The 16,350-nt window shown below is 39.5% G+C and overlaps 1 protein-coding gene across 5 annotated transcripts in view; it reads left to right on the top strand.

The window, feature by feature from the left end:
* Positions 1 to 11,818, top strand: part of CERS6 (ceramide synthase 6) — a 120,058-nt gene extending 108,240 nt beyond the window's left edge. For 3 of the 5 annotated variants that reach the window (XM_061343212.1, XM_061343203.1, XM_061343194.1), the window contains exons 10-12: positions 6,217 to 6,373; positions 7,395 to 7,418; positions 10,381 to 11,818. In XM_061343212.1, the coding sequence (XP_061199196.1) occupies positions 6,217 to 6,373; positions 7,395 to 7,418; positions 10,381 to 10,542 (343 nt within the window). In that variant the 3' untranslated portion in view covers positions 10,543 to 11,818. Of the gene's footprint in view, positions 1 to 6,216; positions 6,374 to 7,394; positions 7,419 to 8,749; positions 8,879 to 10,380 lie in introns of all 5 variants that reach the window. The other 2 variants (XM_061343184.1, XM_061343174.1) reach the window with 2 other exon arrangements.
* The last annotated feature ends 4,532 nt before the right edge of the window (positions 11,819 to 16,350 follow it).

The following is a 16,350-nucleotide window of genomic DNA, read 5'->3' as shown; positions in this document are numbered from 1 at the left end:
CAGTCTGAGAGGCATTAAAAGTTCATCTCTCTTGCCTCCCTGTCCTTCTTTCACTTTACATTGATGCAGTTCATCTGACTCTTCTCAGTTCACAGTGGGTCTCTGCTGCTGCCCTCGTATTTGCTGTGCAGTGATTAGTAGCAAGAATCCTGCTCTGGGATACTGAAAACCTAAGAGATAGCAGGATCTGAAAAGCAAGAACCACTCAGCAAGAACCAAGCATCTGTTCAGAGCAGAACAGTGATACAGACAACAGCAGCTGGCTGGTCTGAAACTCAGAAGAGGAGCAAAGTTGGCAGTACAGCCCTTTATGTACTGGATTTGCTATAATTAAATATTTAGCTGTGCTGCAGCTTGAGGGCTCCAGGACATGCAAGTGATGTAAACCAAGGTTTCCTTGATTTAATGACTCTCTTGGATATCATAGAACTATAGAATAGTTAGGTTTGGAAAGGACCTTAAGATCATCTAGTTCCAACCCCCCTGCCATGGGCAGGGACACCTCACACTAAACCATCTCACCCAAGGCTTCGTCCAACCTGGCCTTGAAATCATCTCATACTCTTCTCAGGTAAAATGTTGGGTAACTCATCTGAAGCCTGTTACGCAGAAACATCTGTGTATCAGGTCACCTGTTGTGTAAAGTTAGCTCGGCATTGTCACTGTAAGTAGTCAGGACAGCCTGGGATATGAAGTCTTCTTAGATTCCAGTCAAGTCTAAATCCCAGGGATAAATCTTGACTAGCGATGAAATGTAGCTGATTTATCATCCTACGGCCAATCAACATGTGCGCATATGTGTGCTTTCACACTTCACTGCCTCTTCATTTATCTGTGAATCTCAGTGGTATTTTTTTCTACCTGTCAGTTTTATGGCATCTTTTAAGCAAGTAGTTCACGGTGTTTTATAAACAAGGTAATGAATTAATTCTCCCAGCATCTTTATGTAGCAGATGAGATATATCAATACCTTATTCCCATCTTTAACAAAAGCTGAACTATGGAGAGAAATTTGGATTTGTTTTTTATCATATAGTAAGTTAATGAAACAGCTAAATCCAGAATTTAGAACTCCTAACTATTTGTTCTCTGGTCTTGGTCACTTTCTACCACATATAATGGAGAACAGACTACTATGTTTTGGGGCAGAAGGAAGTGCAATTGTTTATTTTTTTAAAGGAAAATTTCAAAAAAAGCAGAAACTTTAAAGCACTGCTGGCAGCAGTATTGTCAGATTACTTGCACTAAATAGGATCTGAATTTTATTAATTCCCACCTAGATGTAATTATCTATTTTCAGTATTGAAGGATGTCCCAGTGCAGCTGGTTATGGTGCAGTATAGAATATTCTTGTCTAATATACACTCGGTAAAAGAGATAAAGACATTTATTCTGAGTTAGTTAGGTATACTAGTATCATGTTTTGCTGTCCTTGGTTATACTTTGAGACTTCTGACTATTGCACTGTGGTAACAAACATGCCTTTCATTCAGCATGTTGCATGCATAATATGTTGGTCACTGCATAGTGATGCAGAAGTTAAGGCAACTTGCAGTAGCTCATTTCAGCTGCACAGTTTCTGCTCTCACTGGATGTGATGATAGTGCCATCACCCTGCTATGCTTCATTCTGCAGAGTTTGTAATGAATTTTCTGCCTGTCTGGAAGATTGCCTACTCTTTCCACATGGCCTTCTTTCTCACCTCCTTTCACTCTTCTCAGGGTCCTTTCAGAAGCAAACCCAGTACATTTTTGGCAATGCTCAGACTAATGTAAATAAGCATTTTATTCTTCCACCGTCCGTCTCTCTTTATCTCTCTTCCTTCATCTCTCTTTTCTCCCTCTGTCTCTGGTGGAAGACAAGTGATCAACTTGCCAAGAATTAGAAACTGTTATCCAAGAGCCCAGAGTTGTACCAGCTAAGTTGAGAGAAAGGAATGTAATCTTACCTGAGTCGGTGTATGGGCCTGTTGCTGATAGCCTTCCAAGTACTGCTTTTCTTGCTAGATACTTAGACAGTAGAGAAAAGAAAAACCTCTTTATTGTTGGTGTGATGCAGCTCATTGTGTAGTAGTTGTTGAAAATGTGTTAATTTTATTCTGAGTGTTCAATTACAGCTGCAGTAAAGTAAGTACAGAATTACCTCCCCCAGGGGCTCAGACATTGTGGCAGCATTCCTGAAAGTCTACCCCACAGTTCTCTAAGAGTAGATTCAATCTTAAGTGGTGAATTTCTTTTCATTTGCCTTCATCAACCACACTACTTCATTCAGGACACTAAACCGAGATCTTTGTGTGGCCAGGTGCATGACCCTGCTTGGGACGCATTTAACAAGGGAAGAATACTTTCCATGAGATTATATAGTTTTGTCCAGATATCAGAATCTCTCAGGACCTCAGAAAAATTGCTACAGTCCAGAACCTGTTTTCAAAACCAGAAGCTAACACTTTGTTTCAAATAGTAGAGACCCAAGAAATGCTGACCGGTGCTCAGAGAGGTAGAGCACTTGTGGCTGACAGTAATTTATTCCTGTGAGATCAAGTCCAGCTGTTTCAAGTCAGATAGCCAAGAGTCAGTTTCCACCATTCATTATGAAAAGCTGGGTTTTAACCACTGGAGAGCTTTGAAAAATTCCAACAAGCACATTTGCAGATGTAAGTGCCTTATTACCTTTTTTGAGTATCTGCACCTAAGATTTGTTTGCATATACATCATATACACACTTTCTCTTCATGTAATTCACTCTCATGCTGCTTTTTCCTATTACTTGTGTAGTTGGTTAAAATGCTTCTGTCAAATCCTTTCAGCAGTGGAATTGGTGGAAAGTTGTTTAACCTTGCTTGCCTCCTTCCCTTCCTCCATCTCTATAAGAATTTTTGTCTGTATTCTGCTTACTAACCTTAGGATTTTTCCCCCCAGTTCAGACTTGACATGAAGCAATTGATGTATTCTGAGAGAGAAAGATTATTTACTTTCCTCCATTTTTTTTACAGTTATCTGTATTTTTCATTCAGTTTCTGCTCAGCCCCACATGCTTAGACATAGCCTTAGCTCCATCTGCACACCTACCTTGAACATCAGGTCACTGACCCCTGTTAGGAATGCTGAGCAATTACTGGGACCTTTGTGCAGCTTTAATGGAGAGTTCCAGTCCTGCCCTTAGTTTGCCAGGTATGAGCAGGTTAGAAAGATATCTGCTTTTTCATTGAAGGCTTATTTGCCATATCTAATACATAGTAGATGACTTATTTGCACAATGAAACTGCTTTTGGAACCAGAAGCACTGGTTTTGGCCTTGCTGTCTTCCTGATATTTTGGACTTCTGCGGGAACAGACATCTGCATCTCTAAGGCTATTGTTTTAACTTGCCTGCTGTTGAAGTCCCAGGAGGTCATTTTGGTTCAGTGAATGAAAATATAAATAGAAACTTATAAAAACTGCATTTACAATTCTGAAGCATATAAAATTTTACATGTAAAAAACCACAGGTTGTGGATTTAAACAATGGTAGCTTTACACACAGGAGTTGTTGATTTCAAGTTTGAATTTGTTATAGTGTTTAGAACTGAAATAGGAACTGGTGAAGTAAAACAGTGCTGATGACAGCTGTGTTTTGATATGCATGAGAGCATCTACTTGAATTATAAGCTGGGATATCGCTGTGCCATGTAGAGCTACCATTGGCAGAATAAATTACACAAAGCTGAGACTGAAGACTTATAGCTGTGATGGAGTTTTTGCAAACTGGAAAACAGGTTTTTTTTCTAATGTTCACTCCATTAAGCAGAAGACAGTGTAAAAACACTGCTATATAGTAAGGTTATAAAACATCTACTTCGCAATAAATTACAGAGCAAACAGGCAGTTTAGTGTAGGAAGACAAAAATGTAGAAAATTTATTACGAAATGTCCTACAAGTATTAAGGCTGGTGCATTAGCAATCTCTGATTTTTTTTTTACCAATGCTGTTCATACACATAAATCATTACCACTAAATATTATGTTCTGGGTTTGCTGTATGCAAATACTTATTAATGCTACTTGAGCTGATTTTTGTGTCCTTGGAAAGGATTGTGGGGAATGTGTTTGCTCATTGAGAAGCTGAGCCAGATGTCTCTTAACTTTTCAAATGAGAGCTGTGCTATTCTGAAGCCCTTGAAGGACCTGTTACATCTCCTGCCTTCAGACAAAGCTGGTGCAGTTTTAAGAGCTGTACAGTCGTTTGCTTGATTAAATGTGCCATCTAGTGGCTAGCGGTTGATAATTAAAAAAAACCCAAAGCCAATGGACTTTATAATGCATATTTACACCAGCAGGGAAAATGATTGGAGGCTGATAAATCCTTATATTGCCTTCTTTTTCTCTCCCCAGATAATAGGCACTCATAGGTCATTATTTGTTTCCAAAAATAACATTGTTTCAACTGTTGTCCACTCTCTGTTCTCAGGCTGTTTGCTGAGGTCCAGATTGAAATCATCCACTATGGCAAAGTCTTTGGGCTAATTAGAATTGGAGTAGTTAATGTTGTATTCAGAAGTCATATTGCAACGTCCCTGTTACTGCCTGCATCTGAAATGTTGTTTCTGAAAACTTCGGTTCAAACGTCTAGAACTGCCAGAATTTCCTAGAATCACAGAATGGTTTGGGTCAGAAAGGACCTACAGAGATCATCCAGTTCCACCCCCCTCACCACAGGTGGAGACATCTTCCACCAGATCAGGTTCCTCAGAGCTCTGTCCAACCTGGCCTTGAATGTTTCCAGGGATGAGGTATCTACCACCTCTATGGGCAACCTGTTCAGTGTTTCACCACTAGATCCCCCCTCTTATTTTAAAACTATTACCCCTTGTCCTGTTGCAACAGGCCCTATTTAAAAGTTTTTTCTCATCTTTCTTAGAAGCACCTTTTAAGTATTGAGAAGCCACAATAAGGTCTCTCACACCTTGCTGCCCCCCATGTATCCCTGTTGTCCACCTGTCCTTTGTATTTCTGTTAAACCTTGCTCTTGCTTGTACCTAAGTGGTGTGAAAATTGGATTTAGTGCAAAAAATGGTGTCATGGTTTAAGCCCAGCTGGCAACCCAGAACCATGCAGCTGCTTGCTCCCTCTTCCCTCCTCCCATCTGCTTGCAGAGGGATGGGGAGGAGAATCGAAAGAATGTAACTGCCACGGGTAGAGATAAGAACAGTCCAGTAACTAAGGTATAACACAAACCCACTGCTGCTGCCACCAATGATAATAATGGTAAGGGAAATAACAAGGGAAGAGAATACAACCGCTCACCACCCACCAACTGATACCCAGCCTGACCCGAGCAGTGATCTGGCCCTTCTGAGCAACTGCCCCCAGTTTATATACTAGCCATGATGTGCTGTGGTATGGAATACCTCTTTTTGGTTAGTTTGGGTCCTGAAGTCCTCCCGGCTTCCCCTCCTCCCTGGCAGAGCATGAGACTCACAAAGTCCTTGGTCAGAGTAAACATTACTGAGCAACAACTGAAAACATCGGTGTTATCAGCATTGTTCCCAGGCTGAAAGTCAAAACCACAGCACTGCACCAGCTACTAAGAAGGGGAAAAATGACTGCTACTGCTGAACCCAGGACAAATGGTCACCAGAGCTATCCAATACTTCAGTGGTTAGTGCATGTACCCAGGGTTCAGCACCTCTACCAGTTGATTATTTTGACTTTGTATTCATGTTGGTGCTGAGGTTTTCACTATATAAGTGTTTATGTGGGGTTACTCAGCCAAAGTCTCCCATTGTTAGAAAATCCCACAGAAGGCTGAATCCTGACACACATGTGCCATTGTTTCACATGCCACTGAAGTTTCACTTCAGTTGAACAACAGTCTCAGGCTGTTTTCAGTTCCACGCAGCACATCACTCAAATTACTGATACCAAGAGGGCAAAGACATCCATACCTGTGTACACTGAAATAAACCCATTGGCTTTGAGGTTGGGTTTGGGAGAAAGGGGTTCAGATGCGAGCACTCTGAGGATCATTCTGAGGTTTGGAAAATTAAATTAAACACTGAAAGCAACATTTTTATGTTGTTTCTCTCTCGAGACACCCATGGGATTCAGTCCGAGTCACTCTGAGAACAAACTGTGTGGATCCCATCTAATCAAGTACTTGTCTTGATTTTAAAAGGGGTTCTTTTACACTGTTGGTTTAAGGGAAGTGTTACTATTTTTCTGTCCCTTTCTGTTCTAGGATATTAAACACAACGTTGTTTGAACTGTATGAAGCTCTGGGCAATTTTCCTGCCTTGTGGGTCTTCAACATGCTGCTCGTGATTCTTCAAATTCTGCACTGTTTTTGGTCTTACCTAATCATAAAGGCAGCCTACAAAGCTATATCAAAGGGCAAGGTAAGACAGCATGGTTCTGCTAATTTCACGTTTAGGATTTCAGTGTTTTCAATACCAACACAGGGTCACTCACTTTGGTTACTTTTTCTTTCTAATCCATAACACATTGCTGAAGAGACATGTTTTATGTGAACTCTTCCTTCTTTTCATGGTAACTTTATTCCACTTCTTGTAGCAAGATTATACTCTTTATAATGATTGTATTTTATGTGCTTCCACACTTCTCTTTTATAATCCGGTACACTGAACCAAACTACATTAGGGAAATTGGATTAAGAAAAGAAAAAAATCCAAGCAAACTGGTTTCTTGGGGCTGCCAGTTCTGGTTTTATTCTTTATAGTAGTTGTTAGCAAAGTGTTAGTTTTCCAGCTGGTAGTGATAGCAATACTATTACAAGTTGAAAATCTGCTTCCTTTGCTAGTGGCAAAGTTACAAATCACAGCCTCTTTGGGGTTTTGATGGTAATGGTAGGTTCTATGAAGGGCTACATGTGGTTTTTTCCAAGAGTCCTACAGCAAGACTATTTGGGATAAAATGTAGTGTCTTGCTGCCATTGTTACATTTGTCAGGAAGATAAAATTCACAGAAATACTAGCCCCACTACACTTGCCATGCAGATATGATGCTCATATTTAGATGGTAGCACTAACACTTAACAGGTCACGTGAAGTGGAGGGCATTTTGTCCTTAAAGAGCAGAGCTAGAGCACATGAGTAGATGTTTTAGACATGTGACCATCCCTGAAGTGAATGGGATTGTTCTGCAGAAAACTGCTTTCTATGAATGTACTGGAGAGCTCAGCCTTGCCTTGGATGGAGCCCAGAGTCTGCCACTCACTCTGTATGGAAGACAGTGCATTCATGAACTGTATTTTGCCTGGAAGCCATACTTCACTCTCCTCTGCTTTTAGCAATTATTAGCCTCAGCTGTCCTGTCTGAATTACACCAGTGACTTCAAAGGGTGCTTCATACTCTCTCTTACTCTGCTTGTTTATCCTTTCCCTTGTGCTGTGCTGGAAGGCTGGGAAGTGGAACCCCTTGCATGTAAGTGTCTTTAAATTTACTATGCTAAAAATTCATTATGCTCAATACTGGTGTTTGTGGTTTGTTGCTTTTTTTGGTTTTAATTTGTAGTTTCTGCTTGGTATTTTTATCAATTTTTTTTGTGCTTAAATATTTAAATGAAGGCTGTCTTTAAAGTCCATTTTTACCTCTTGCATATATGTTGCCCAATACCATTCAAACCCATTTTATCTGTAGCATTTGGGTGCTGTTATGTTACAAATCTTTCTACAGGTCTGTATCGGCAACAGCTGCTCTGTCACCATGTGGGAAGCATACTTCAGAGCATAAGTCCTCTGCTTTGTAGTTCAAACAATTGCAGAGGAGAAAATTTAGGTTGTACAAAAGTAGTGAGACACTCAGAGTAGGACCAGAGTGACCAGGTTAAAGATGCAGATGTATGACATATCCACTGAAGATTCTTCCTTCAGATCTTAACTTACTTCCTCACTTGCAGCCCCATTCTTTTCATTCCTGCAGTTAAATAAGCAGTGTTTTCGCAACACGTTACAAATAATTTACAGTAGGTCTTCATCATAAATTATTGTTTTATTTTTGTATTGCTAGTATCCACCTCTGGAACAGCTCAGCTGATAAAGCAATTATCATGAAATTGTTAACTAATCCTGATCATCTGTTTCTTATTCACTGTTATGCTTAGGAGTTTTATAAACCTAGGTATGTATTTTCTCGACTCCCGTAGAAATTAGTCCAGTGGGTTCTTTTGAGGATAAACAAAGAGAACTGAGTACTGCAAGATGTGTTGCATTCGCACCAGGTTTTAGGCCCAAAGACCCTGGTGTGTTGCTGCATTTTAAAAGTAAGGAGAGCGGATCAGATACTTAAAAGAAGTGGCTGCAGCATAGAATCTTCTTTGGATTGTTTGGCTTTAGGGCAGAACCTTAGCAGAAGAATTGGCAGTGAATCTGATATATTAAGAGAATTTAAGATTGACACAGAATTTTTCAGTCATCTGGTCTGCCCTCATGCTGATCCATTTTTACTTCTTGCATATGTGTTGCCCCAACACTCAGTACCCTGTACTCAGCCCATTCTCTTCTGTCTGATAAAAGTATAATTATCAGTGTATTTGTATATCCCCAACAGTTTCAATATTGAAGTCCCTTTATACGAAAGAGACTGAAGTAATCTGTTAATTGAAGCTTTGTAAGTGTGGAATCAAATTTCTGATCTCCAGCTGAAATGTAGTTTCATATTACCAGAATTTCAGACTTGCTAGACATTGACATTAAAAACTACTTGTTAGGAGAGATACGGAACTCTGTGCTCCTTTTTTCTCTGTTCCCAAGCAGAACAGTGTCACTCAGGCGTTACAATATTGCAGGGATACATTGGGAACCCCAAAGCAAAGAGCTGTTTCTGAGGTGAGAGCTGGAGAGCAGAATTGTCACGAGGGCTTTCAGGAGTAGAGGAGGATTACTGTAAGAAAAAATTACGTGCAGTGGCCCTGTTCTTTTAAGAGGTTTGATTTCTTTGGGAAAAAGACTTGCTGTGTGTTTTGCCCCCTTTATGTCCATTTGCTAAAATCAGTTGTAATTGCCCATTGTGGCAACTGGCAGAGCATGGATGTGAACAAATTCAGAATGAATTAGAAGCTCAGCTATACAGACGGGTAGAAGCAGGCATGGATAGCTGCATTTTTAATGCTGCTTGTAGCTTAGACTTTAGGCCTCTTTCCATTTATGTTGGGGTTTTTTTAGTTCATCTGACGCACTCTTAACAGGTTTTTCAAGATCAGGCTGGGTGAAGATCTGGGTAATGGTACCTGACTCCACAGCTGACCCTACTTTGAGCAGGATGCTGGGCACAGACTTTCTGAGGTCTCTTCTGACCTGAGTTATCTGATAATCTTATAGGTTGGCAGTGCCACTGTTACCTCCCTGGGGAAAACATCACATTAAAAACAGGGCAGGCAGGGGGCAGGGCCTTTTGTTTGCAGGATTTTATTTTCTGTTGCCCCGTTAGCTCTCTTTAACTTTACTGTTGTTGGCTCCCTCATGTTTTTGCTTGTTTTGGGTGCCTCTGACTGAATGGGGTGAAGCAAAGTCACCTCAGGGATTCGAAAGGGACTCATCTCTCAAACTGAGTGAACTTCCTCTGTGACCTTCAAAGAGCTTGACAAAGTTGGAGAGTGGACTCAACCTAAGGAACAGCATTCATCTAGTAAATGGGTATAAACTGGCAGGAAAGAAGTCAGCTGGAAAGTAGCAGGAAATCCCTAGCAATTAAGGTCAGTCTGTTTCTGATGCAGTTTTCCAGTCACATGATGGGGCAGTCAGTTACACTGCTCAAGTATGTTTGTGGTTCCTGTGATAGGGACTGAAGTGGACTATGTTATGTCCATGTTTTCCAAGCCCCCTTCTTACCACTTGCCTGAAGTTGGAGACTGCAGTTACCTGGTGTGGTGGGTTATGTTTCAACCAGTATTCCCGTCTCCTACTGCCACCTGTAGCACTGTTTCCTGGAGCCATGTGGCCTCTAGAGAATGAGCTGGGAGGTGACAAGGAGGAAGTTGAGTTTAATATTTCTTAGTACCAGGGCAAAAAGAAGCACCCCAGAGAAAGAACCAGAAATAAAGTTGTAATAGAAGGGCAGAGAGACAAGGGCTAGATTGAACTTAGGAGCTTGGATTGTTGGTTACTTCAGCTTGTTCAAAAGCCTTTTCCTTGAGCGCTGTGTCCTCGCTGGGACTTACTGCACCAGTGCAAAGTTCTCACTCTGCCTTTGCATATAGCATATGTGTGTGCAGGCATCTGTGTATGAAGTGAGTCCAGCCAGGCAAACGCAGAGAAGTGCATCAAAGTTGAGATTGCCTTCAAAGCTCAAATTGAAAAATGTTTGAATTCCCAGATTCTCTTGAACAAGAGAGCTCAGTTGTTTCCTTACAGTGACCTACTCCTTGCTTCTTTGACAAATTCTACAGGTAGCAAAGGATGACCGAAGTGACATTGAGTCAAGCTCAGATGAGGAAGAAACAGTACCTCGTTCAAAGACCCCACACAGCACTATCTCCACTAATGGGACCAGCGGTGCCAATGGTACAAACGGATATCTCACTGGTGGCACTTGCTCAGAGGAGCATTAATCCTTGAGTTCAATCATGAGACACGAACAGAAAGAACTTTTTGCTACTGGAAGTAAATTATAAGTTGTGAATGCGGTTTCTTCATATATCTCAGCATCAGAAAAAATTAGGAATATCAAAGCATTCTGGTAGCGCACTGCCATATTTCCTGTTTGTGAATGAAGACAACACGCCATTCTGTATACGTAGGCATGCTGTATGTGTATGTAACTGACACAATGGGAGCAGTATTTTCACTTGTACTGTCTTTGAAATATTATTTATTTTGTATTCTTTTGGGAACTTCTGGACAAAAAGGAATATCCATTCTCAAACTTTATCTCTTGGGATTCTCAGTAGTAAAGAGCATTACGCTCAGATCTCTTCTGTGCATCCCTGTTGCTTTTGCCAAGTCTGCTATAAGTAATAGTTGCTTGATTTGTTACTTACAGTAAGATAGAACATAGCTTTATATATTCTAGATCTGCTTCAGATATTTTTGCTATCTTTGTGTTTAAAAGTGCTGGTATTGAAATTGCCTATCAAATCTCAGTGGCCGTTCCTCCAACATAAAGTTTTTGAACACTTGATTGATATATTAAGTAGTAGGTAATGTGGTCAATTAGCAATTTGGGGAAGAAAAACTGTGGTAATTGTAGGATATTATTTTAGCATAATTTAAAATTCAGTTTGGTGGTTAATTGCATTAGAAGTAGACTTGATTTATTGTGCAAGCCCAAAAGCATTGATGTCAACAGTTAGGATAAACTCATTCTCACTTTCTTCTTTTTTTTCTTCCTTTTTTTTCCCTTATGTTTTTTCACCTCTGCAGATATTAGTGTCTTTTTGCAGAGATTCCATGTTGAAAGTTGTTTGTTCAAGTGCACCACTGTGAATCTAGACCTCACTCCTGTAACTGTTCTTGCATGTTCAGATGGATGAGAGCAAGGGTGTAATAGAAAAACCAGCAGATGACAGGTTCATTGCTTCCTTGGACACAGTTCAGTCTAGGTATCGTTCTTGTTATTACATCACTTTCTTGGTAGGGTAACGAGAGAGAAGGCAGAATGTCATACATTACTGGAAGTAGTTTAGTCTAAATTCGTGGAAATTTGAGCAAAATTCACTTAACGTAAATCACAGCAAACTTTGAACACTCAGCAGAATTTCATCACCTCTACAGGTAAAATAAGGGTGTCTGTAAAATAATTTTGCACTCCTTTTTCATCCAAGATCTACAAACTGTGTCCCAAAAAAGACAAACTAACACCCAAAATAAACGTCTTTTTAAACATTATATACACACTTCTTCCAGTCTCTAGATCAAAGTTTGATGTAGGATGCTAAGGATCCTGCAAATCTTGCAGGACGCTTTTCTGGGATTTGTGACAGCAGTGCCAAAAGTAGGTGAGGTTCTTGGGTAACAGACTCTATGCAACCTACTGTTCAACAGTATTGTGTATGTGCACACAGAACCAATGTGCTTACAGACCAAAGACTGTATATATATTAAAAAAAAATTAAAAAAAGGAAGGAAATAAATGTAACATTAATGTGTAATAATGTGTCTTCTATATACAAAGGGATTGGAGTGCTGTGTTCAGCTGGAAGTCTAAGACAGGATATCTTTCTGATTCCTTCCACCTATGCAAATAGCAAAATGAAGATGGTTTCTGATGCCATAAAACATGTTTGAAGGCTCTGTTTTGTACAACTCCATTGAAGAAAGTTGTGTTGCCACTTCTTGCTTTTGAAAAACTGAGATTTGTCACTCTTGAATATTACTGAAACCTCTATTATCCATAGGGACCTCGTGTGTTACCAAAAATGTGCTAAAAGTAAGGGCAGAATGGCATGAATGAAAAATGTACCTACACTTAGGTGGAGATAAAGATAAAAAACCTGAGAAGTTGTAAATCATGGAAGAAGAGCTGTCAGTTTTACTTCCTACAGAGCATCTTTTGAAAAAGCCAGGTAAACTTGAAATTCAACAGTTGCATAGCTTATATATCTGACTGAGCAAGGGGCTCTTAAATCGTCTACCCCAGAAGTTTCTCTGCGTCTATTTTTTTTCTCATCTCTGCAGGGCAGGTTATACATGTGAAAATACACTGATTGTCATGGAAAGTATTTAAAGTGGCAGTTGTTTCCTAATTGTCAAGATGATACCAAGATTTTAAACCAAAACCATCCTGGGATATTAGTGGATGAACATTATAATTTCTGAAATATGACCTGCTAAGAGAGTAATTGAGAATAGCAGTTTAAACACACCTCTTTCATGATGTTGATTACTAATTCCACTGGACCATTTCCCTTCTGCAAACTGGTTACAAAAATGGCATTCTGGCAAAATATTTTGTCTTACATGGGGATAGAATATTGTTCTGAAGTATCAACTTAGACAACATACAATACATAGTGCTACCATGTTGTTTATACCAGGGCAGAGAGCAGTTCCCAATTACAGTCTGTGTGCAAGAGGCACAAGACCTTTGGTCCCTCTCAGTCCTCCCCAGCTGTGCTCTATAGTGTCGATTCAGATGTGCAGTCAAGGCTACAACCCTTGAGATGATTTACCATTGCTGGCTACATATGCTTTTAGTGTGTCCTCGCTGTTACATAGTACAACTTGAACTGAAACTCTTTATTTGAGGTTTAAATTCAGTTGCATTTATGATGCATTAAAGCATGTATACAGTTGCCATGGTTCATCTGACTCCCAGTGACTTATCTCCTAGAAACCTGGCTTTTCGGAGTCCATTCTTAGCAGCCTAGAATAAACTAATACAGGTATGTCTGGAAAATAGGTGAGGTGGGAGATTCAAGCACATTTGGGGAAATGGGATGAGAGTGAGGAAGCACTAAACTTCACTAAACTTTCAAGCTGCAGGGGGGCTTATGAATATTAAAAATCACACTTTTTTTTTTTTCCCAGTAGGAAGGACCAAGTGTTGTAGTGATCATAAGTGGCAGTGTGTTTCAATTCATTGTTTTAACCAATAGATGTCAAAACTTTGGTATCATCTTCCAGTCTGCAGAGAGAATGTTGTGCAACTATTTCCTTTTTCAGTTGAATGTGCTTCTTTGCCGAAGAGCTTTGCAAGGTGCTTTTGGAGGCCATCAAGTATTTAGAGGATAATTACATGTATTCCAGGCAATTGATTGAAATTACTGTGATGGTTCATGTTAAATGCAAGATCTTAAAAGGTTCTGTGTATTTGTACCTTTTGTAGAATTGTCATTTTAGTCGTTTTAGAAATGAGGGGGTTTATTCTATAACCTATTTGTCTTCAAATTCTATGCTCCCTTTTAATAGTCCAGTACATGATACAGTGGTTGAGATGTTGAAGTAGAAAAAGTAAGACATGATATGTAGAGTTTATTAGCAAATAGTAAGAATTTGTCAACTCTCCCTAACCAGCCCAGAATAAAGTAAGATTCAAGTCTCCCTTTGTTTAGTATTTCCCATATTGGAATATTTTGTATCTCTCCCCCCCCAAAAAAAGAAAAATGAGGTTTTGGTGGTTTGGGGTTTGTTTTGGGTTTTGTTGTTGTTTTGGTTTTCGTAAAAGCTAAAAACAAACATTGCAGAAAATGGTAGGAATATGTGATCAAACAACAAGGGTGGACATTGGAGTCTTTTGGATCTTGATCAATGTTAAATAGTGCTAGTTCTAAAATACCAAAGTGTCCTGTGCTCTTTCCTTGTTGCCGTTTTGTAGGTTTTTTCTGTGTGTTATTTAATTATTCCAGCAGAATTGGAACAGGTGTAACAGCTTCACATGTTTCTGTCTCAGCCTGTGACCAATCTGTGCAACCATCAATGCCAAATCCTTTTTCTGAGGTGCAAGTAGGTGCACTAAAGCTTTGCTTACTGTGAAGTGATTCTTGTCTTAAATCTGTTTCAGGTGCAAATCACTTTCTGGTTCTGAACAGGACACAGGGGCGAAAGCTGTTACCCTGCAGTAAATGTCAGTGATGACCATCACTGGTTCATTTAGACACCGTTTGTGTTTTATACGGGGTATTCTAGTAGGAAGCCTAATGCCTGTTTCATTCATCTTCTCATTACTGCAGCCTTCTGTATTGTCAGAGAAATACGGGCTGCCACTATTTTCTACAGTTGATGCTTTGGTATTTTTTAATCTCTTTGCTACAATTCTTTTTTGTATGTCTCTTGTTGTCTACTTGTGACATTTGTGCAAGAGGAGCTATCAAATACTTTTTACCCTTCCTGTAATGTAGACCCTATTAGGCCTAAGTGCACTGTTCTGCAAACTACAGTTGCCTTCAAACCATAGATTAAAACCAGTTTGTATTACTTGTTCTGACTGGTTTTGATTTGGAACAGGGACCTAATGGGAGCTTCAGTAAGACAACCTTATTCGTTTTTTCTTTTCTTTTGGAAAAGCACTTATGGAAGTTTGGAAAAGAGGTGTAGGTGTATGACCTTCAAATTGTAAAGGTTTCTGATTGTAGTTGCAATGAAAACACAGAGTTTGTGTCTGCACGGAACTCTCAGTCTTTGAAATAGCTTTAAAAAAAAAAAACGAGGAAAAATGATGAAATTATGTTTTGGAGCTGTGTCAATGATTACACATGTCAGACAAAAGATAAAAATTACTGTCTCACGTGACCTAAAATGATCTGTGAAATGAAACACATTTTCTGGCTTCTGTTGAGCTTCAGCTTCCTGCAGTCCAGGGTTTTAACTTTTATACATGAGCTCTCATACCATACTGTGCATGTTGACTGCCTGTTGCAAGTCAGGGTGAGGCAGATGACAGTATTTCACCTGTGTTTTCATGACAATCCTGTGCTTGAGCAACTCTTTCAGAAATGTAGTGAATGGGAATTCAAGTGTCCCAGACACAGTGATGTGCTAACTAGAAGTCCTTTCATGTATAGCTGTTGTGTAGAACTTTGGGAGTTATTTTGTGTTTAACTCGGTTTGGTTTGGTTTTTTAAATATGGAAAATAATGATTCCTCATGAAATATCTGGAACCAATCAGTATTGTGGGCTATTTTTATTTGGAGACACTTTCATAATAAACATAAGTATTAGGAATGTAGTGTCAGTTTTCTTATTTCTATGAAATTCAAACAATGTTTTCCTTTGCTGTAGCTGAAAGATTGTTATCCACATTGCAGACTCCAGCACTTTTGGAGCAGATCCACGTATGTCTGAGTTAGTCACTGCAGTATTTTGTGTTATTTCTTATATAAAACTGTAACAGTAGGTGTTACAGAGTGGTCAGAGTTTCTTAAAAGTAAATGTTCGTTTAGATGTTTCTGGCTAAACTTCCATCTGCAAAGCAGCACCTATTAATCACTTCTGGAAGCGAGAGAAGAGGGCCACTCTTGTAGTGGTTCTCCTAAGGAAAAGCTGCAGCTCTTGATTTTGCCAAGAGAGCTGCATCTTTCAGACTGCTTCTATTAGAGTAGACCAGATCTGCTTGCTTAATTATGATAGGATTCTATGTTTTTTCATTACTATGAAAAGGAATACAGGTTTTGCTTTGTATTTTTTATAAACAAGGAGCTATCCATGTGTAGCAATGCACTGAGCTGGAATTGCTTTCGTACACTTGCCAAAGTAAAGCCTACAAAATACGATTGTCAGTAGGGCTCTGATGCAGCATTCAGAGATGATGAAGGAAGCACTTAGAAATGGGATGCATTAAAACATTCCTGCAGCTTCAGCAGAAAATTGATGCAACAGTTCTCATAAAGCAAATACTGATAATGTAAGAATCTCCACTCATCAGCTGAAGTTTTGTTCTGAAGAGAAGTAAACCTGGGCATTTGAATTGTGTTTAAAAACT

The sequence above is a fragment of the Neopsephotus bourkii genome, unplaced genomic scaffold (assembly GCF_033783945.1).
Source record: "Neopsephotus bourkii isolate Nb327-2 ecotype Australia unplaced genomic scaffold, CSIRO-AGI_Nbou_v1 NB_196, whole genome shotgun sequence".
Classification (NCBI taxonomy): Eukaryota; Metazoa; Chordata; class Aves; order Psittaciformes; family Psittacidae; genus Neopsephotus; species Neopsephotus bourkii.
Note: the sequence above shows the minus strand (reverse complement) of the source record. Positions and strands in the feature narration are given on the sequence as shown.